At 41.9% G+C, this 19,109-nt stretch overlaps 1 protein-coding gene and 2 long non-coding RNA genes across 3 annotated transcripts; 2 read left to right on the top strand and 1 right to left on the bottom strand.

Moving 5' to 3' along the window:
• The first annotated feature begins 3,183 nt into the window (after positions 1-3,183).
• LOC143105904 (immediate early response gene 5-like protein) lies at positions 3,184-4,493 on the top strand. Its single transcript, XM_076270043.1, has one exon. It carries the CDS (start codon positions 3,294-3,296, stop codon positions 4,086-4,088), a length of 795 nt encoding a protein of 264 aa, XP_076126158.1. The 5' UTR covers positions 3,184-3,293; the 3' UTR covers positions 4,089-4,493.
• A 7,697-nt stretch (positions 4,494-12,190) lies between these two features.
• On the top strand, positions 12,191-13,698 carry LOC143105769 (uncharacterized). Its single transcript, XR_012983534.1, has 2 exons — positions 12,191-12,596; positions 13,110-13,698. It is a non-coding gene; the product is annotated as an uncharacterized LOC143105769 (long non-coding RNA).
• Positions 13,699-13,745: 47 nt separating this feature from the next.
• Positions 13,746-15,667, bottom strand: LOC143105768 (uncharacterized). Its single transcript, XR_012983533.1, has 2 exons — positions 15,109-15,667; positions 13,746-14,698 (listed from the first exon to the last, which is right to left on the bottom strand). It is a non-coding gene; the product is annotated as an uncharacterized LOC143105768 (long non-coding RNA).
• Positions 15,668-19,109: the final 3,442 nt, after the last annotated feature.

The raw sequence follows: 19,109 nt of genomic DNA, 5'->3' as shown, positions 1-19,109 counted from the left end.
GCTGGGTATCTCTTTACCAGTGCTGGGTATCTCTTTACCAGTGCTGGGTATCTCTTTACCGGTGCTGGATATCTCTCAACGAGTGCTGGGTATCTCTCAACCAGTGCTGGGTATCTCTCTACTGGTGCTAGGTATCTCTCTACCAGTGCTGGGTATCTCTCGCTTTCCCAGTTCCATCTAGAGTGCTGGCTTCATAAATACAAACGTAAGGCGTTCAGGCGTAATACTGTAATCCAGTCACTAACCAATTCGTCTGTTGCAGCTTAACCTTGTTGCTGGAAGTAAGCAACAAGGTTGAGCTTGTTATTTTCAGGTGCTGCATGATATCATTGTGCTGCTGTGCCCATGGTGTTCCTTGATTATTACGCTGGAATGAGAGTATAGTTCCATGTTAAATCAGCCTAGAAAATCCCCACGTTTCATTTTCCGTTGGTCTTGTTACACTTTCTAACTTGAGAGGAGACAAGTTTTTTAAATAAGAAAATTACCGGAAATCGTGGTCACTTTTAAACCTGATGCTAGCAGGCGAGAAGCTAATGGTCTAATCAGATTCAATGATCTATGCTAGGCTGGAGCTAAAACTGGTATCGCCAGACTCAGAGAACGGCTGGATGTACTGGAGAAAGGTAAAAATCAATTGATTAACTCAAGGGGAGGTGGGAAATGAGTGTAATTCCCCAAATGGTGGAATATCCCTTTAAGGCATCGGGAGAGAGGTTTACACAATGTACATACTGCACAGCTACAGACCAGCTGGTTGCCATTACATAAGCACAGCTGCTTCAACTATCTATGACAGGTAAAATTAATGGTTTGTATAAAATCCCAATTTATTACAGTATAGGGCTACAGTGAATCGGTTATTGTCCTATTGTTAAAATAGCCTCAGAGATGGTTCACAATGCTTTTGCTTTAAGAGCAATCAAGGACATAGTCTTCAGACACTCCTCAGTGTTTCCCACAGAATTGAATTATATTTGTGGTGGTAGGTGACGGGGGTGTTCACAGTTTTGAACAAATTGGGGGTGTTCACAGTTTTGAACAAATTTGCTCAATGTGGTTATGCGGATTTAATCACGATTTAGTCAGTCGTCTTCTATGCCAACAACAATCCTTGCAAGATGTTTAATGTTTTCTTTAAACGTGCATCCAGGTTTGTTGAGGAGAGAAACAAGAAACTCGTTTTAAATCGTGTTTCTTACCTTGTAACATCCACATAGTTCTGCCAAACTTATGCTAACTGTTCACTAGCTTGTAAACAAATCCATGTGCTTTATCGTTCATTACCTTTTCCCACAGTTTGAAACAGCATACTGCACAATTTCTCCAGCAGAGGGGGAAATTCTGCCAAGTTTCCCTTTAAGTAGTACAGTCAGAGACTTTCTAATGAGGAGACACAGCACTCAAAAAATCCTCCATAGAAATGCATGGGGCTAGTTTGTCACGCCAATATGGCCGTTGTCTACACATATCCCACCCCTTCCTCGGCAAAACGTCGACATGTGAATACATTGAGCCAATCATATGGTGTGTTGTGAAGACATCGTGCCAATCATGTGTTGTGATCTCGCCGCTGGAGCAAGATTGGTGTCGTGAAGCCTTGCGCACGCGCAGTTCGACCCAAAGACTGTGCCCGATGAGTGCCCATAAAACGTTGGTATATGGCCGCCGAGTGGAGGGACTTGCCTAAAAGGACTTTGGTACAGTATAGAAAATCATTGTGTGGCGGTCAGTGTTGATATTGTGGTGGGCCGCCACAAATAAGTCAATGTATGTGAAACACTGCTCCTGTCTGGCAAAGTCTGTCTGTCTGTAGTTGTGTAAAGGTACAGTATTTACATACAAAAGATGAATCCAAAGTAGACTATAAGACCAGTGAAACGATTGGGATTCCTTTCCTACACCTCTCGCATAGGGTTGCCACCTGTGTCTAACAAAAATCCTGGACATTTTGACCATCCAATCGACCTTTTTGTTTGTAAGCAACCGCGACTTTCGCACATCTAACCCAAGATAAAAAACGTCATTCTAAGCAACAATTGTATAGCTAAAATTAGTAAGAATGACAATTTCTAGTTATTTGTTTAGTTAATTGCTTTATTTAATAGCAGACCTTTATTATTTTGTTATATTTTCAACAGTTTTTAGTTGTGGACACCTGGGTGCAGTATTGAGAAAAAAGGGGGAATACATAATTAGGTTCTGCTTTTTTGCTTATGTGGAATAAACTTTCCTTTCTCTGTCTCTCCTTGTCCCACACACTGTCCGTCTCCACCTTACCATTTCTAATGAACCTCCACGGTGCGTGCCCCCACCACCATCATCCATCTTATGCTACGTCATTTTTGTAGAGCCAATAATGAAATACACATTTTGCGCATCATGTACAAAAATCCGGGACATTCAGTGTGTCCAGGATTTTTATTTTTATTTTCCTGGACAGACCATGAAAATCCTGGACAATCAGGAAAATCCTGGACAGGTGGCAACCCTACTCTCGCAGCCTAACCAATCACATTGATCAGGGATTCATAACGTTCCTCCTTTGCCTAAACTTTACAGACTGACAATAAACAGAATTGGCAGTTAGGAAACAATGTATGTGTACCTATCTTTGCTGTAAATGACTGCAATTTGTTATGTTTACAGGAGTCACTACTACCGTTTAACACAGCCACTTTCGATTTCGAAACTATAGCGTCATCCCCTCTTGTCACTGATTGGGCAGGTAATATGCCTACAGATGGAAACGTTAGTGAACTATGGTGTTCCAGACTAGTATCTCCCTGAAAGGAGATCTGGGTGGGCGTGGCCAGGCTATTTAGGTGTGGCACACTGAATAAAAGTAAAATAAGTCGAAAATACTTACAAATTGCTAATTAAAATCTTTCTGGCGAAAGAAATGTGCATGGTGAAGATAACAATACCGACAAAAAAGTGCATTGGTGGTCCCTTTTTCTGAATGGAAACAGCTGATTATTTGAAAGGTGCTTCTTGAATGAAATAAATAATCAAGCTTGAAATTATGCTCTTCAACTGTACAAGGATTTTGTAGCTGTGAGGTTAGTAGTCTCCCCTCTACTTACGATGAAACATCATTGGCCAGATTCAGGTGGGCGGGAACCGTTTCAAAATATCATCCATCCTCCACGCCATTGCAACTCTTGTGCAATCAGAATCGCGCGCTTGTCCAATGTATTGCGCAAAGCCACATAGGCTATTATTAATGCAAAGAAAAGTATGTTAACATGGACCATATGTTTTAGAAACGATAGGATTATGTTAGTGAAAGAATGGAAAATACTGTTGACGTGGAAAGTTTGATTTCGATTTCTTTGAGGAAAATTCAGAGTTCACGGACGCAAAGAGGGGGCATCAAGCTATATAAAAACCTCTTAGTTTCTTATGTGCTAAGAAATGCCAGGCAGGTCTGCGTAGTTGACAAGCAAGATGAGACTCGTCCGAATCTTGTTGATGAAAATAGATGTATGCATACCATTACGAGTGACTTTAAATCTCATAATTCAGATTTTAACGTGGATTTGACTGACGGGGTACGAGGAAATGATTTGGTAACAGTGTGTGCACGGCAGTCTCTGTCGTGGTCTGTTTGCCTACTTACGGACCTTCACCAGGAGTATACAGAGAATGAGATCTTTCAAACATTCAGTGAACAATCATTTCCTTCTGGTTCTGACTTCTTGAACCCAGAATGCTGTCAGACCACGATGTTGGACTTGGATACGCACGTAGTGTCAACTGTGGACAGTAGCTGCCATGTGGATTGCTCCGGTGCACAAACATCTTTGCGCAACAACGTCTGGAGAAAACGAAAGGTGGATTTCTTCAACATTGATGAAGAACGGTTGGATTTAAGCTCTTGTAAAAAAGAAAGACTTTATATTACATGTCCGCCGAATGAGAAGTCGGACTCTGTCGACGTTTCCAACATCGTCTCTATTTTAAGTTTCAGTTTAACCGAATTTATGAGCATCCAGACAGACGTAGAACAACATAGAAACAAAACCTTCCCCATGTCATCTGCGTCGTGTAGTGAAGCATGGACACGAGCAATTGAAGCATGTTGACTGATTTGATATTGTTCCCCATTGGAAAAGATACGTCAACAAATGGACACATTGGTTTTGGGAACCTTTTGGTGGATGTGGAGAGAGAGAGAGAGACGAAACGCAGCAAGGCGCATACGAAATGTCAACAGTGTTACACGTGGTGACCTCAGTAAGGAAACATTAAGGTGATTGTAGGCCTATCATCAATATCGGCAGTGCTTTGAAATCTGCTGTCTGCCCTACTGTCTGAGATAACACCACAAATGCTGCAATTGCGTTAATGCATAATGGTTTTCCCTTAAAAGTCAAGGAAGTGCATGTTCAGTGTGATACTCGTATGTGAGTGAACTAGTTGCATCTGTCCTTCCGTTGGGGAGGTTTTATTTTTCTATGCATTGCCAATAAAATGTATGTTCATAATTACTTGTGGCAGGCTACTCCTTTTATTGCGATTGCATCAGCATTCCGATTAATAAGACAATTAATCTATCAACTGAAGCGTCTGTCAGATCTGTAGTGGTTGGTCTTCTGTATAACAAAAATACATAGGCCTACATGCCTAAACAACCTTATTGTTTAATGACATTTTGGGTTGTCAATTTTAGTTATTTCTTTTTCATTCGTTAGTTTCCTGGCATCTTGTCACATCTGTTTTTCACCGCCACACAAATAATCCAGGGGGGAATTCCAAGTACGTGGTTTAGTGACAAACCTGGGTTAGTTAACTCAGAGTAAACCAACAAGAGCCCTATGGCATTGTTTTGTTAGAAGAATGAAGCCATACAGCTCTTCTATTAGGAGGTTTACCCCTTACTTTGAGTTAACTTACCCATGTTTGTCACTAAACCACGTACTTGGAATACCCTCCAGAATTCTCAAAATAAACACGCCATTGCATGATAAGTATGTTCTTCAAAATTCTTCTTCATGTATGTTTGAACCACTCAAACAAAAAAAAATCTTTACTAATTCAAAGCCATCTCTGTAAACAACCTTAAAAAATTTAAGGTAAAAATATAACATAAGAGCGCACCCTACTGGCTCAGGGTGAAAATAACCTGGCACACTAGGCTTCCAAGGAATTTGTAGATAACAGTGGACCTACTTACATTTTTTTCTTCACATAGGCATTCAGTCGTTAAAAAAATAATTTCCTTTTCCTCCACACTCAAAGACGTTCCTCTGTTAATTCTAAGGCAGCTAAATTAATACTAAATTAATGAAATTAAACAACAACAACAAAAACACACATCTGTTCTCAGTTAGGAGACGCTCCATCCACCATACACACATGACAAAAACATATTTTTTTTACATACTATGAGAGTAACATATTTACATAGCCAAATATATGGTTTGTGTTAACAAACATTGGTGTATGCTATGGGTTTGTGGGTAACAGTCATGCACTACAAAAAAATAATCTATTCACAAACAATATCATGTCAGATGTTTAGTATTGGAAAGCAATTCAGTTCAATTAAATTCAAAACACTTTATTTATCCCCAGGGGGCATTTTGCATAGCCACGTAGAGTAGTACATAGATAAACAACATAAAATATACATACAAGTGTTAGAGACTATATTTTAAATAAAAAAATGTAAAAACAGGTAGTTAAGTGCACTGTGCTTTTTAAGCACTATTACATGCTGCAAGTCACTATCTATGTGCCTGTGGTATTGACTGAGGTAGAGTCTGGATATATGGGGCGCCAAATGTAACATACCTTATTTCATGGACAGAATGACTTTTGTGTGATGAAATACATATATTCATTACGAAACCATGTTACATCGTAACGCCTTTTGTCCACGGAATGCACAAATTGGTTTGCATTGTGTCCACGAAACACTAAGAGAACACATCATTTCGTGGACGAAATTGACTGGTGGCCTTTTCCTTTCGTGGACATAATGCTGAATGCACTATTCACTGTCGTAGACGAAATAAACTCTTTTTTTGGTCAAAAGTAATTCTGTCTACGAAAATACGGAATGCACATACACGCATCATTCTGTGAATCCCATTTCATTACGTGGACAAAATGCATACAGAATCGCGAAATTAGTTTTGTGACCTGCTACAATACATTTCGTGAGTCAGCAGTTTACGGAATTAATTATTTGTCAGGATAATTTCATTACGTGGACGAAATTAATAAGAGAATCACGAAATCACTTTTGTGACCTGCTACAATACATTTCGTGAGTCAGCAGTTTACGAAATGAATTCTGTGTCACGATAATTCCATTATGTGGACAAAATGCATAACAGAATCACAAAATCAGTTTTGTGACCTGCTACAATACTGTAACAAACTGAAAAGTTGTCTCAGAATGGTTTTATTGGTTACGCACCAAAACACACAAACACATAATTCCGGGCCAGACCTGGCCCTTATGCTCCAGCACTAAACATTTATATAAGGCTGTATCTACAACACACACTAGGTAGACCCGGTTATGAACACTGTAATCAACTATAAACATAAACACGACAGTCAGGACGCACAACATTGGTAACTTGCATGGTTAACATTAACATTCAACATAACACATCACCTGAACAGCATCATGGGAGCACAGTCATAAGCCAGCTAGGCTCAGTTCGTTACAATACATTTCGTGAGTCAGCAGTTGAATGAATTATGTGTCACGATAATTTCATTACGTGGACGAAATGCATAAGAGAATCACGAAATCAGTTTTGTAACCTGCTAAAATACTGTAACGTTTTGATAGCGAACCACACAGTTGTCCAATCAAAAGGTTTATTCACTGGGAACGAGAGCCGGGACACAGATCGACCAAGACACAGAACACAATGCAAACAGGGCAGGTCAAGCACGCACACACACTACACATACAGGGGAGGACGCAGCCTCCCACACAAAAAGGATCACACACGAGGGAGAACTAAAAGGGAAACATGTCACAATAAAGACGCTAACATTACACTTATAACTTAGGAGAATAACGACATAAACCCCCCAAATGTTCACCCTCGTGTCCCAGCATGCCTTTCGCTGGAGAACGCTAACACAGTCTTTATGCGCCGACGTTACACAGCTCCCCCAACAAGCCATTGCCGTCCTCGGCAATGCCCACGAGGTAGCCACATGCTAACGTCGGCGCGCGTCGCCCGCCACTCAGTTCAGTGCGACAGTTCCGCCAACTCACGTGGGGTGCACGCGCCGCAGGAGCTCACTCAACGGGGCGCCACGCTGCTAGCAATCCAGTTCGGGCGTGCTAGCAGCCACGTGGCCGACCCGCTCGTCACCAGCTCCCTCTCAGCAGCCGCCCTCAGGCTGCACTTTCCGCGGCGTGTCACCACGGCACTCCTCCTCTCCAGACGGGGCCCTAGGTGGCCTTACAACCGTCGACACTGTACCAAGCACCGGGGTTCGAGGGGGGCCAGATGAAGCTGCACCAACGCCACTCCGCTCCGTCGAGTCGCCGACCGGTGTTACCAGATATACGGTTTCTGAGATTCTGAGTTTCCATGGGTGGAGTCGGGTGGAGTTTAGCGTGAATATTTATAAACGGAGGTTGTCGTGCGCGCGCAACTAGAGAGCATTCATGAAGCGTGACTCAAATGGAACTGAAAATGTTGGTAAAGAAGCTATAAGACTACAGCAATTGTAACACGTTTTTGAATGTTGATATGGGTTATTGTGGGAAAACGTGACAATTTCGACGACCACTGGTGGTCGAGTACGATTATGCAATTTGGCGTATGTTTTGATCGATCTTGTGTAGCCTAGACAGGCTAGCCTACAGCCTATCAAATTGTTATTACTTTCATTTAGCCCTGTTTAAATGGGCTATTTAGCACTTAAAGTTGTAATGTCAGTGGGACATCATGGTAGATTACTTTAAAGTGTCAGTACATCATCTTTTTTCTTTGTGTGTGATGTCCAATGAGTTTCGAGGTTTGGTCACGCATGCTTGCCTACACAAACATGTTAGCCTAGTTTGACAAATGTACTTGTGCTGCATTACAATGCCCAGCTACCTCTGTTGCCAAAACAGATCATGCTTTATTGGACATTCTGATATCTTGGAGTCTTGTGAAATAATAAAACTTGTTTTATACAATCATGTTGTTATTGTACCATTAGGGAAGCAGGGCATCAATATGGGCCATGCACTTACAGTATATTGGTTATGTTTATCCATAAAGGTCATAACTACATTAAGTCAATATGCTTTATTACCTTACAAACACTGTCTAGCTTTACATGGATAATACCTACTTACAGAAGTCCTTCAGATACACAAGATGAATGGGTTAATGTTATTAATGTGGGGTATGGTCATATAGAATCTGTATATTCAAAAGGTAATGGTTACAAATGCAATTAAGTAGCACTTTACAAGAACCTATGTGCTCAATGAGGATGATGGGGGGGGGGACTATAACGTAAAGTTCATCAGATTGAGGTGAATGACTACATATGGGCTGATTATAACAGGTAGTAAACTGGCCCCTCAAACCCCAAATGAGTCATGTGATGCATAAAGGACCCCTGAAGAGTTTTTACCTTAAAATAATGTTTCCAAAATCATTTTGAAAGCTCATCAACTCTTAATAGAGTTAATGGCATTTTGAGCAGGTCTTACCGCTTTGAAAGTTTACTGTTCAGGTAGGAACAGAGAAACAGACAACGGAATTATGTTGCTTTCTTATTGTAGTTTATCATATTATCAAGATGACTAGTTACTTAGTTGCCTGCTGTGATGAAAATATGTTCACCAGCACTCACCAAAACACACCACTCCACTCGTGTATTTGATGCCAGACAGGCTCATATCATGCTGTTCTATATGCATGCCTGAATTTACATTTTCGACCAAATCTGCTGTTATGTTGTATTCCCTAAGAATATTAGGCTAACTTGGCCAGACTCCCTCTTACAATGTAAAATTAAAATGGAAAAGAATAAACTGCTGTACAATAGATAGACAGGGCACCCCATTTCTGCCCTTTGAAGGCTGATTACCCAAACTTTGTTTTTGTATATCCGTATCCTTTCCTTGCACACAATACTCTGTGGGTATTTTGGTATGATAATATTGTTTTTTTTTTACAACTTTGAGTTAATACTGATGTCAAGCCAATGTTTTTTGTCTTGAAGATAAAATGTGATTGCTGCCAGGGCTGGTAGGCCTACCACTGAATGTGTAAACTGGCCTGACACTGAAGGACAGTTTATTTGTCCTGGCTGTAAATAACTAATACAATACATTGTTTTCACAACTTTTTGTGTGTTTAGTTATGTGTATGCATTTTTATAGATTATGTCTCAGAATAACATATCACATGTGCATGAGGGCAATGACAGGATGCCATTTGTTCAGAGTTAGGACATACACAGGCGTGTAACATGGGCTATTTATTGCACAGACATTTGTGTTGTAGGCTATGTTGCTACATGTCACTACAGATGCACAGAGGCTAGGCTACAATCAAAACGATAAAAAACATAATAGCCTAGTTAGGCTAGGACTACTGTGTAAAAATCGCCAATATCCTTAATGGTAAGCGACCCACTGAATCTGACACAAAGTTTTGTTTGACTGGCTGCGACACAAGATAACGCCAAATTGCATCTAAACTCGAACACGACATAGTCATACTTTCCATTAATAACACATGACAACATCCAAAAACGTGTTAAAACGCCGTGGTCTTCTACTTTCTTTGACAACATTTTCAGTTCCATTTCATTCACGCTTCAGCAATGGGCGTCTAGGCACTCGCGCACGACATCCTCCGTTCATAAATATTCACGCTAAACCCCGCCCTGGAAACTCAGAATCTCAGAAACCGTATATCCGGTAACACCGGGACAGACAGGCACCGACTCCACAGCAACCGGACCGCGCTGAGCTCTCCCGCTGCAGCTACCGTCTTCGGCGTCCCTCCTCGTGTTGCCATCTCGCAGAGCCGTACTGCTCTGTTCCCGGCCCGTTCCACTCCTTCGCGGCCTCGGCGAAGGCACGACCCCCGAGATGGTCGTGCTATCGAACTCCACACAACGAACTTTTTTTCTTTTTTTAAAAGGCGCCGGCCAACAGGCCAACTAGAACTAGCGCCTAGCACTGCACGGTGCCCCTCACACGCACCCAAAAGTTAAAGCACACACCAAAACAGTCACACACTAGAGGGCCCTTCCGTCGAAGCTGCCCCACCGTCGTGAGTTCGCTGCCCTCAGCGGCTCCGCCAACCGTCCATCGTCTAGGAACCTCTTCCTCGCCGCACTCCCTCTCTGCTCACGCGTCGCGGCTCGCCGTGGAGTCAGCGCCCAGGCCATCGCCGTCCTCTCCGCGAACGCTTCTTCAGGCTCCTCTTCCGGCAAGAACTTCTCCCATGGCCGCAGGCAGCTCCAACCGAAAGCTCCTCTCCTCCGTCGGCAGTAGCGATAGCATGCCCCGAGCTTTTTAGTAGCCCTTACAAGGGCTCTCTCTACATCCTCTTGCGTGGGCCTCCACCCAGTGATGAGGTCTCCCGCTCCCAGCTGCTCCCGCTGAGTGAAGGCCATATTCGAAAGTCGCTTCTGACACCAATGTAACGTTTTGATAAAAACCACACAGTTGTCCAATCAAAAGGTTTATTCACTGGGAACGAGAGCCGGGACACAGATAGACACAGAACACAATGCAAACAGGGCAGGTCAAGCACGCACACACACTACACATACAGGGGAGGACGCAGCCTCCCACACAAAAAGGATCACACACGATGGAGAACTAAAAGGGAAACATGTTACAATAAAGACGCTAACATTGCACACAAAACTAAGGAGAATAACGACATAAACCCCCCAAATGTTCGCTCTCGTATCCCAGGATCCCCTGCGCGGGAGAACGCGAACACTGACTTTTTGCGCCGACGTTACAATACATTTCGTGAGTCAGCAGTTTGCGGAATGAATTAGCCAGTGGGTCCCATTTAGAAGTGGCACTCGCACCTCCCGTTATTCACAGAGCTGCGTGAAATGTATTGCAACTTTTCGCCACGATGTGGCAGCTTAAGTCCGCTGTAGCATTGCCGGTAAACGGGGCAGCTGGCTGCATTCAGAGGCTTTGCAACGGCAGTGTGATTGGCAATCAGCGAACCGGTGCCAGGCCGTGCTGGACCTAGCCTAGGTCCGCGAGAAGCAACTGCATAGGCTTTCTCTGAATTATCTATGGTCTATAATCTTCAAACTATGAGCCTCTTCGACAAATAGATTGCTGGTCCACTGGACCACGAATTTAGGCTAGATTAGGCCTATGCCCGGTGCTTCTGTCTGTTAATTTTGCGGCACAACTGCTGGAACCGTAGCCTGACGTAGTCATACTCAATTCTAGTCAGAATTTGAGTCTGATACTGCTCCATAGAGCTGTGATTATGGGGCGTGTTTCAAACGAACCAGGAAAAAAAATGCCTCTGCACTCAATTGGATAGACCTACAACCAATCAGAGCAACGGAGTGTGTGACGTATGTTAAGCGACGCATAGTTGATGTCAACAGAACCAGAGCCCGTCTACGGAGAGCCTTGCCACTCCGTATTAAGTCCCATTGTACCGAATTTTGGATGCAGTTCCACCAGAGTTCCACTGGGGGCGGTCGCCATGAGTGCAGAATAAATGGGAGTCAATGGAGCTAGACGGCTAAATTTGTCTCTTTCACCTGATTGTCATTGACAAATCTCAGATTTGATTGTAGTTTGTATAACTTCAACATGGGTTATAGGTCAAAAGTTGAATGAACGAGTACTTATGTCCTTTTGATTTCTTACAGGTTGGGTCGTTGTTGCACATAACACGCTAGCATTGTGCTAATGAATGACATCATTGACACATTTGAAAGGCTTTTTAGAACAATTAAGTGACTTTAAAAAATATAATACTCAACCAAGTGTATTTACTTTGCCTCCCCTTTCGAATACAATACTCAAATTACTTGAAAAAAAATTATATCCCGAGAAAAGTGGATTTTGAGGGGTACAGCTCCATAGACTTCCATGCATTCTGCACTCGTGGACGAGCGCCCTCATGTGGAACCACAGAAGGAACTGCAACCAGTTCAGAAACCGGAAGTTTTCCGAGAGTGGCAGTTCTCCCCTTATTAGACATTCTCTGACAGAACTCAACTGCACGCTAGAAGAAGAAAATGTGAGCGATTTTCGCAGGTGTTGTAAAAATAATGTAAGGATACACGGAGTTCTTCAACACACGAACCTCATTTTTGAGAGAAACAGTAAAGGTGAATGCATATACGATCAAGTTATCCGTTTAGGATTACAACTCCACAACACTGCAAACAAATCGCATCGCATTTGTCGGTCCTGTCAGAACTTTATAACACGGTTGGAACGCGACATGCCCGTGTTTAAAAAATGGACAGAAGACGAAGGAGACCAGCCTGAAGAACCGTGTTCATCTGAGGCATCAGAGACGCCCCGGACTCTGAAGAAGTTCTGCCCCAATCCGTCAACTCCAACCGGTACAAAAACGCGAAGAAGCATTACAGAGGTAAGCTTGTTAATACATTTCTACTTCTTATGATATGACTATGAGAATAACCTCGATTGCCACGTTTCACATGAGTTAATAGTGAGTCGTGATTATTGTCCAATGTGATAAACACTGTGCATTCCCACACTCCTCATTTCCGTGAAATCTATCTATGATTAAATCATCTAGTCATATTTTGACATGCCTAGTATTCTGGAAGCCAGCCCGAATTTCAGTGTAGTGTGAGCAAATGTTACCAGGATAAACTTGTACCTGATGTGTAAGTTGGCCTCTGTCACTTTGTCAATATGTAGAAACTTCATTTTGTAATGGACTAGCATGTTATCCAACCCCCACTTCTGTGCTCTGCACCTCTGTGGGGGGTGGGCAGTGTTTCTCTGACCTGCTCAGCAATTGCATCTGGTGTCACCATATTTAACAGTCTGTATTTTCCAATGTATTGTCAATGCACGTTATACTTATTAGGCTATACTGTAATTCTTCACACTGATGTGTTCACTTATATTTCAGGTTGTCACCCATTTTCCATCCACTTGACCTCCACCTGGAACACCTAAACAATTTTCTCAAATCATTTATGAGAGGATTGGGACCAAACATGTCAGAAATGTCAGCAGCCAGAATCAGTAGGTCCATTGGCATCGTCAAAGAGCTAATGGACAAAACGGACACAGAGCTGGAGCTGACAAGGCCGGCTGGCATTCATCATGTGGCCCGAGAACAGGACGTTTTAACACTGGTAAACGTTTTCAGGGAGACACAACTTTCCCAACAAAAATCACCCAGGCAGGCAGTCTCATGCATTCCCGAATTTCAAGAGAAACTTATTGGCAACGCTGAATTACCAGGAGAAAATAATGGACTGGCAAAATGTGCCTATTTAAATAATTAAGTAAATGTGAAATGTAAATGGTGATGGTAATTTGTAAATATTGTTTTCGTAAATGACAATGTAAATAATTGTTTTCATATAATAGTTTAGTAGTATCCACATTCTTGAAAACATTTTTGTGTTTTCTTATTGGTTGTATGTTCAAAGTTCAGCGTATATCTTCAAACATTACCTATTATGTGTAGATATTAAAAATCTTTATTGAAATGTCTTATTGTTTGTCTTTAAATGCAGAAACATCACCAACCAGTAGAGAAGTATAAACCATTTTAATTTTATTCAAAAATATTAATGTAACAGAGGTAAAAAAAAAGGCATTTGCACAACAACAGGACCCTGAAGCTACAAATTTGAGCCTGAATTTGAAGCTAGCCTGAGATCTTCAACATTGACAAGCCTGATTCCAAGTTACTTGGGGATGATTGTATCTTATCCTCATCCTCGTCATCAAAGTAACCAGTGTAATCCATGTCAACCTGAACACGGTCATCCTGAACAACACAGTCATCAAACAAATTAGTTTGACTCTGTTCGATGTCATCAAAAACCTCATGCATAATTCATAGTATCTCTTTTGCATGTTCCAGCTTGTATGTAGGGAGATTATGGATAATGAAGTCCAGGTCAAATATCTGTGTGCACTGTTCTAAAACTGATCAATGAGTTCATCTCCAAAACCAGTGCAGGCTGTGTCGACTGTGTAAAGTGGTATGTTTTTATGGTCCTGAAGTAAACTACTCCTGTAAGTTTGTAACAGTTCCCTGATCAAAAGTGTGCCCTTAGGTGTGACTATTCTGTGTTTGTGGTGTGATGAAACCTCCCCTTGAAAGTGTTCATATTTGGGGATTAGCTCCCCACAACCTTCAGGTTCACAAGAACAAACAGAATGGCAGTGAGTGCAGCACAGATGTCCTAGATCAACAGATGTGGTGTGTTCCTCAAAATGGCAGTACAAAGCTTTCCGCAGACAACTAGTGACTCCATTAAAGTACCGTCTTAACTGCTGGGTCAAGCTTTGTACTAACATCCCTCACAATCCAGTGTAGGCACTCCAGTGTATGGCCAGGTACTTTAATCAGACCCACTCTGATGTTTGTTCTGTTTGGGCTCAGGGCCAAATTTATTGGATTGTCCATCTGAAGCTGTTTCATAACCCTGGCTCTGGATTCCCGATCAGCAGAAGCAGTCAATGTCAGCACAGGTGTACCTGGAATATATAGCAGTACAAAAAGCAACCAATAAGTAACATTAAAAATAAGAAATTATGAGTAGTATCATTTAGTACTTTTTAATGACTGTACTGACATCTAAAAAGAATACATCACTTATAAGGGGTACAGTGACTAGCCTACCAATATGGGTATGGTGCTTGAGTACATAAAGCAACACCCAAATGCCCTTCTGCCCTTTTGCAGCCTGACCACTGATAGAAATAAAACAGTAACCTACATTAGAATGTTTTAACAGCTAGTTCGCTACAATCACACTAACGTTATGATTGTACCAAGTCTGAGTTAGCGAACGTACAACGATACCTAGGCTACTATGTTTACAACATGGGATTCATATCACGACATTGGGAGTTATTTACTAAGTCAGACAGTTAGACTCTCTTACCATTTGTAAGTTAGATGAACTTCGTCCATGACGATACCCATTACGTTGGCTTGAAAAACATCGGAGCCTAGCATGTCCCTCCACTTGTTCAGCAGCCAGGATTCCGGGCTTCAAAAAAGGATCTGGCAACGACCGCTGGCTATATCCACCTCGTCGTGCACGCCGAGTTGCATCGCCATGATGCCCATTTCAGTTGCTTCGGCAAAAAACATCTTTCTTATCAACAAATGCCTTGATCCCGTTACTCTGTTCCTCTTTTAAAATTAATTCGCTGTCGATATCTTCTAGAACAGACCTGATAGCAGAATCTACACATCTCAATTCTCCAGCGGCAGCCATCGTTGTTGTAAACGAATTCAACCCAAGCGCTCTTTGGTGACGTGGTGGATTACGTTACTGTTGAGCATCTGTCCATCATCGTATAAAGCCCGCCCTGACCATTTGATTGGCCCGCCAGTATTTGGGCGAGCATACTCGCGCCACTATTGATCAATGCCAGACCGAACTTCCCGACCTCAAACGTTGTGGGCGGGACTAAGTTCGGAATGGCACCCAGGCTACTGGAACCGTGGACCGAAAGAAAAAGAAACTAAATGTTTCCCTGATCAATGCATAGACCTACTTCTTAATTCATCAAATATAGAGGCATAACCAGTGTTGGGGAGTAACGGAATACATGTAGGCCCTACCGGCGTTACGTATTCAGAATACAAATTATGAGTAACTAACTGTATTCCGATACAGTTACAAGTTAAATAGTTGGTATTTAGAATACAGTTACATTGTTGAAATCAATGGATTACATGACGATACTTCTCTGTTTCATAAGTTTATTCACTCTCTAAAAAAATTAAGGCAACTCCATTTCCCAGAAGCTCCTGAAAGCAATCTATGATTTCCATGTTTAAATCCAAGCCCCGCCGTCTTGCACTAGCCTCAAAACGCAGCCAGCGCGCATTATGGACGCGTCATCGGAGACCCTGAAGAACCCAGCAATTTGGAGTAAAGTAAGTGGAGGTAACTCCTGTTCCTCACTGATCGCGGTTCCTGATGTCTGTTCAAAGGATATTTTCCCAAGTATTAATAGCTCAGGCTACTTCGGCCAATCGGTTACACAGTTTGCTAATCAATAAACAGAGCCTAGTTCACGTGTTGATTTAGACCTAGGCCTACAATTAAACCAATCTCTAAAATAGGCACTGCATTCTAAGTTTTTTATTCTAACTTAAAATAGCTTTATGGATTTTTTTTTTCTAATTAGATCTAAATTTACGTTTTAAAATGAATTATATGGTGCAGCCTCTGAAGAATTATTCTTGCGAGTAGGCTAGCATATTTTAACGTGCGGTTTTTGATTGTCATTACGCAATCACGTTCATTTTGAGAGCACTGATATACAGTAGCCTAGATAGTGTTTACATTTACAGGTCATTTGCGTTCCACCTGTCATATGCGCCCCTCACTTGTACTGGATTGATTAGGGTGACCAGATTTGGGTTTGTGAAAAAGAGGACACTTCAGCGGCGGGGGGGGGGGGGGGGGGTTAGGCTGGCCTCAAAAGACTTTTTTGAAAACATGAACGTTTTAAATGTGCAAAAACAATAATTACAATAACAGCGGGGCTGTTGAGCTCTATACTCGCAAGATACATTTGGATGGCGACCCATCTTTAATGTTGCATAGCATATCTTTACATTTGATCCAAGGTGTTTCTGAAAAAACATGAATCTTTTACAGTAGCTCTATAATTTTGAACAATCTGTTTTAGAGCTTAATAGTCCTGACCTGTGAAAACAGTTGTGTTGATGGGGACTGATGTGGATATGTTGTCCATTTTCTTATATCTATTCAATCATGTCTGGTCTATTATTAGGCCTACCTCTTTTCAATCCATTATTATTAGATATTTCTTTTGTAAAGAAATAGGCCTACATCTATTCCTCATGTTATGCCAACATATTTAATTCACCTGAATATAGGCTGCAGTAGATAGAGGATTATTGGCATCTGCTGTTGTCAGTGTGCAGGCTATCCCTTAAAGGCAGTTTAAAGGTTCAGCTAAAAAAATAGCTCAGACAATGGCGTGCCGTTCGTCATGTTATATTTTCTACAGTCTATGGTTATGAGGTTATGTGCCATCAAAATGATTTTGGAGACGTAATATTAAGGTCGAAAAACTCTGTCACTTTAGCTGATGAGCTCTCACCCCTCGCTGCCGTTCGATGCTTTGCTGAACATTGTGTAGCCTACCTGTACCAATTGGCACCTTTATTTGCGACCGACGCGTAAGTGTCTGCTTTGCAGGTACGGCACTCAGCTTCATGTTGATATCGAACGAGACAAAAACATGGACATTTACGTTTTAATTCGTCAGTGAACTTACACTAAACAAGGAAGTTTGCGCTATTGAGGTGACTGACTGACCAATTACATGTTTGAGATTACTATCGACCAATGACGGTAGCTAGGTCAGGCTCTACACACTTTCCACTCAATGCAAAGCGAACTGTAGGGGGAGGCCGTGACTAGTATGTGAATGAAAGACATAGATATATCCATGAATGAAAGAGAGAGCAATGCAAATTCGCTGTAAACATGTTTGAGGCTAGAATAACAAAATCCCGGACGACTTTGAAATTCCGCCCGGACACATTTTTAGGTTTCAAAAAGAGGACGTCTGGTCGTCCTAGGGTTGATGCCACCGAAAAATCTCACAGGCATAATATATGTTCTGGCTACGCCCTTAAAGTAGCCTATTTATTTAGTTTGTTTTAATTAGCCTAGTGCCTGCTGTACAGTAGTTTTAGTGGTCACCTTGCTATTTTAAAGTTGTAACATTTCAGCCATTTGGAACAGAAGAACACACCAGAATAGGCCTGTTTAGTAGGCCTAAGCAGGATTTGATGGCCGCATTCCTACACTTATAAAATGCAATTCAATGCGGAAGTAATCTAAGTATTCAGAATACGTTACTCAGATTGAGTAACGTAACGGAATACGTTACAGATTACATTTTTGGGCATGTATTCTGTATTCAGTAACGGAATACGTTTTGAAAGTAACCCTCCCAACACTGGGCATAACATTAGCCTAGGTGGTAGTGGTACGCTGTGAGTGCTCATTCAAAGTCTATGCGTGTCTGTGCAAGTGAAACTGACAAACTCGTGGGTAGGCTAAGCAACTATATTTAAAACAATCAAGAAGTGGATTCCTGTAATGTTCATGAAAACAGTATAGCGATTGGATAGCCTAATCGCGACTTGTTGTAGGCCTAACCTAGCGTTCATGGCCTTCAGAAAAACCTTTCTCCGAGTGAAAACATCATCATTCCGCGTCATTCACGTCACTTAATGTGTGAGTCAGAGGTCGGAAACTGGGGCTAGATTTTGCTAACAGAGTTGCCCAGTTAGGGGCTCGTCATCACTTTTGTCGTCACGTTGTAGTTCGTTTGTAGTCTATGTAGCCTTTCATGTCCAACAGTTTTAATGTGAACTTGGGAATTTGCCCTTTTTATCACTTGAAAAGCTGCATATCTTTCTTTCACGAGCATCTTACACTATATTTTAAGCAAATACAGTTGTTTGTTTAGGATTAGTGAGTGTATGTTTTACCCTTTGTCGATGGCAAAGCACTTGAACACTTGTGTCGGAAAAACAAAGTAGCCATGGGGGCGGTCCTTGTCATTCCGAGGTGCTCTGAATGCACCCTAACAGTAGGCCTAGTTTATATCGTCACGCTGGAGTGCGCGCATAATAGGCCTAATCGATATGCCCATAGACATAATATACATAGACGCCGCATTGGCTGCTGGAAACAAGAAATGCGGCCGCCATCTTGGACCTGTCATACTCCTCATTGCGTTGCAGCAGAAAACACAAGATGACAGCACTGTTCAGCATGTTCCTGCTCAAATCGGCGGACCATACTCGGGGGATTTACTTTTCACAAGTAAGATTTAACATTACCGTACTATTGGTTGTATTTTGTATTTTCGAACAATG

The sequence above is a fragment of the Alosa pseudoharengus genome, unplaced genomic scaffold (assembly GCF_046254945.1).
Source record: "Alosa pseudoharengus isolate Yale_2024_CS ecotype anadromous, Long Island Sound unplaced genomic scaffold, YU_APseudo_1.1 YU_APseudo_1.1_scf_6, whole genome shotgun sequence".
Lineage (NCBI taxonomy): Eukaryota > Metazoa > Chordata > Actinopteri > Clupeiformes > Clupeidae > Alosa > Alosa pseudoharengus.
Note: the sequence above shows the minus strand (reverse complement) of the source record. Positions and strands in the feature narration are given on the sequence as shown.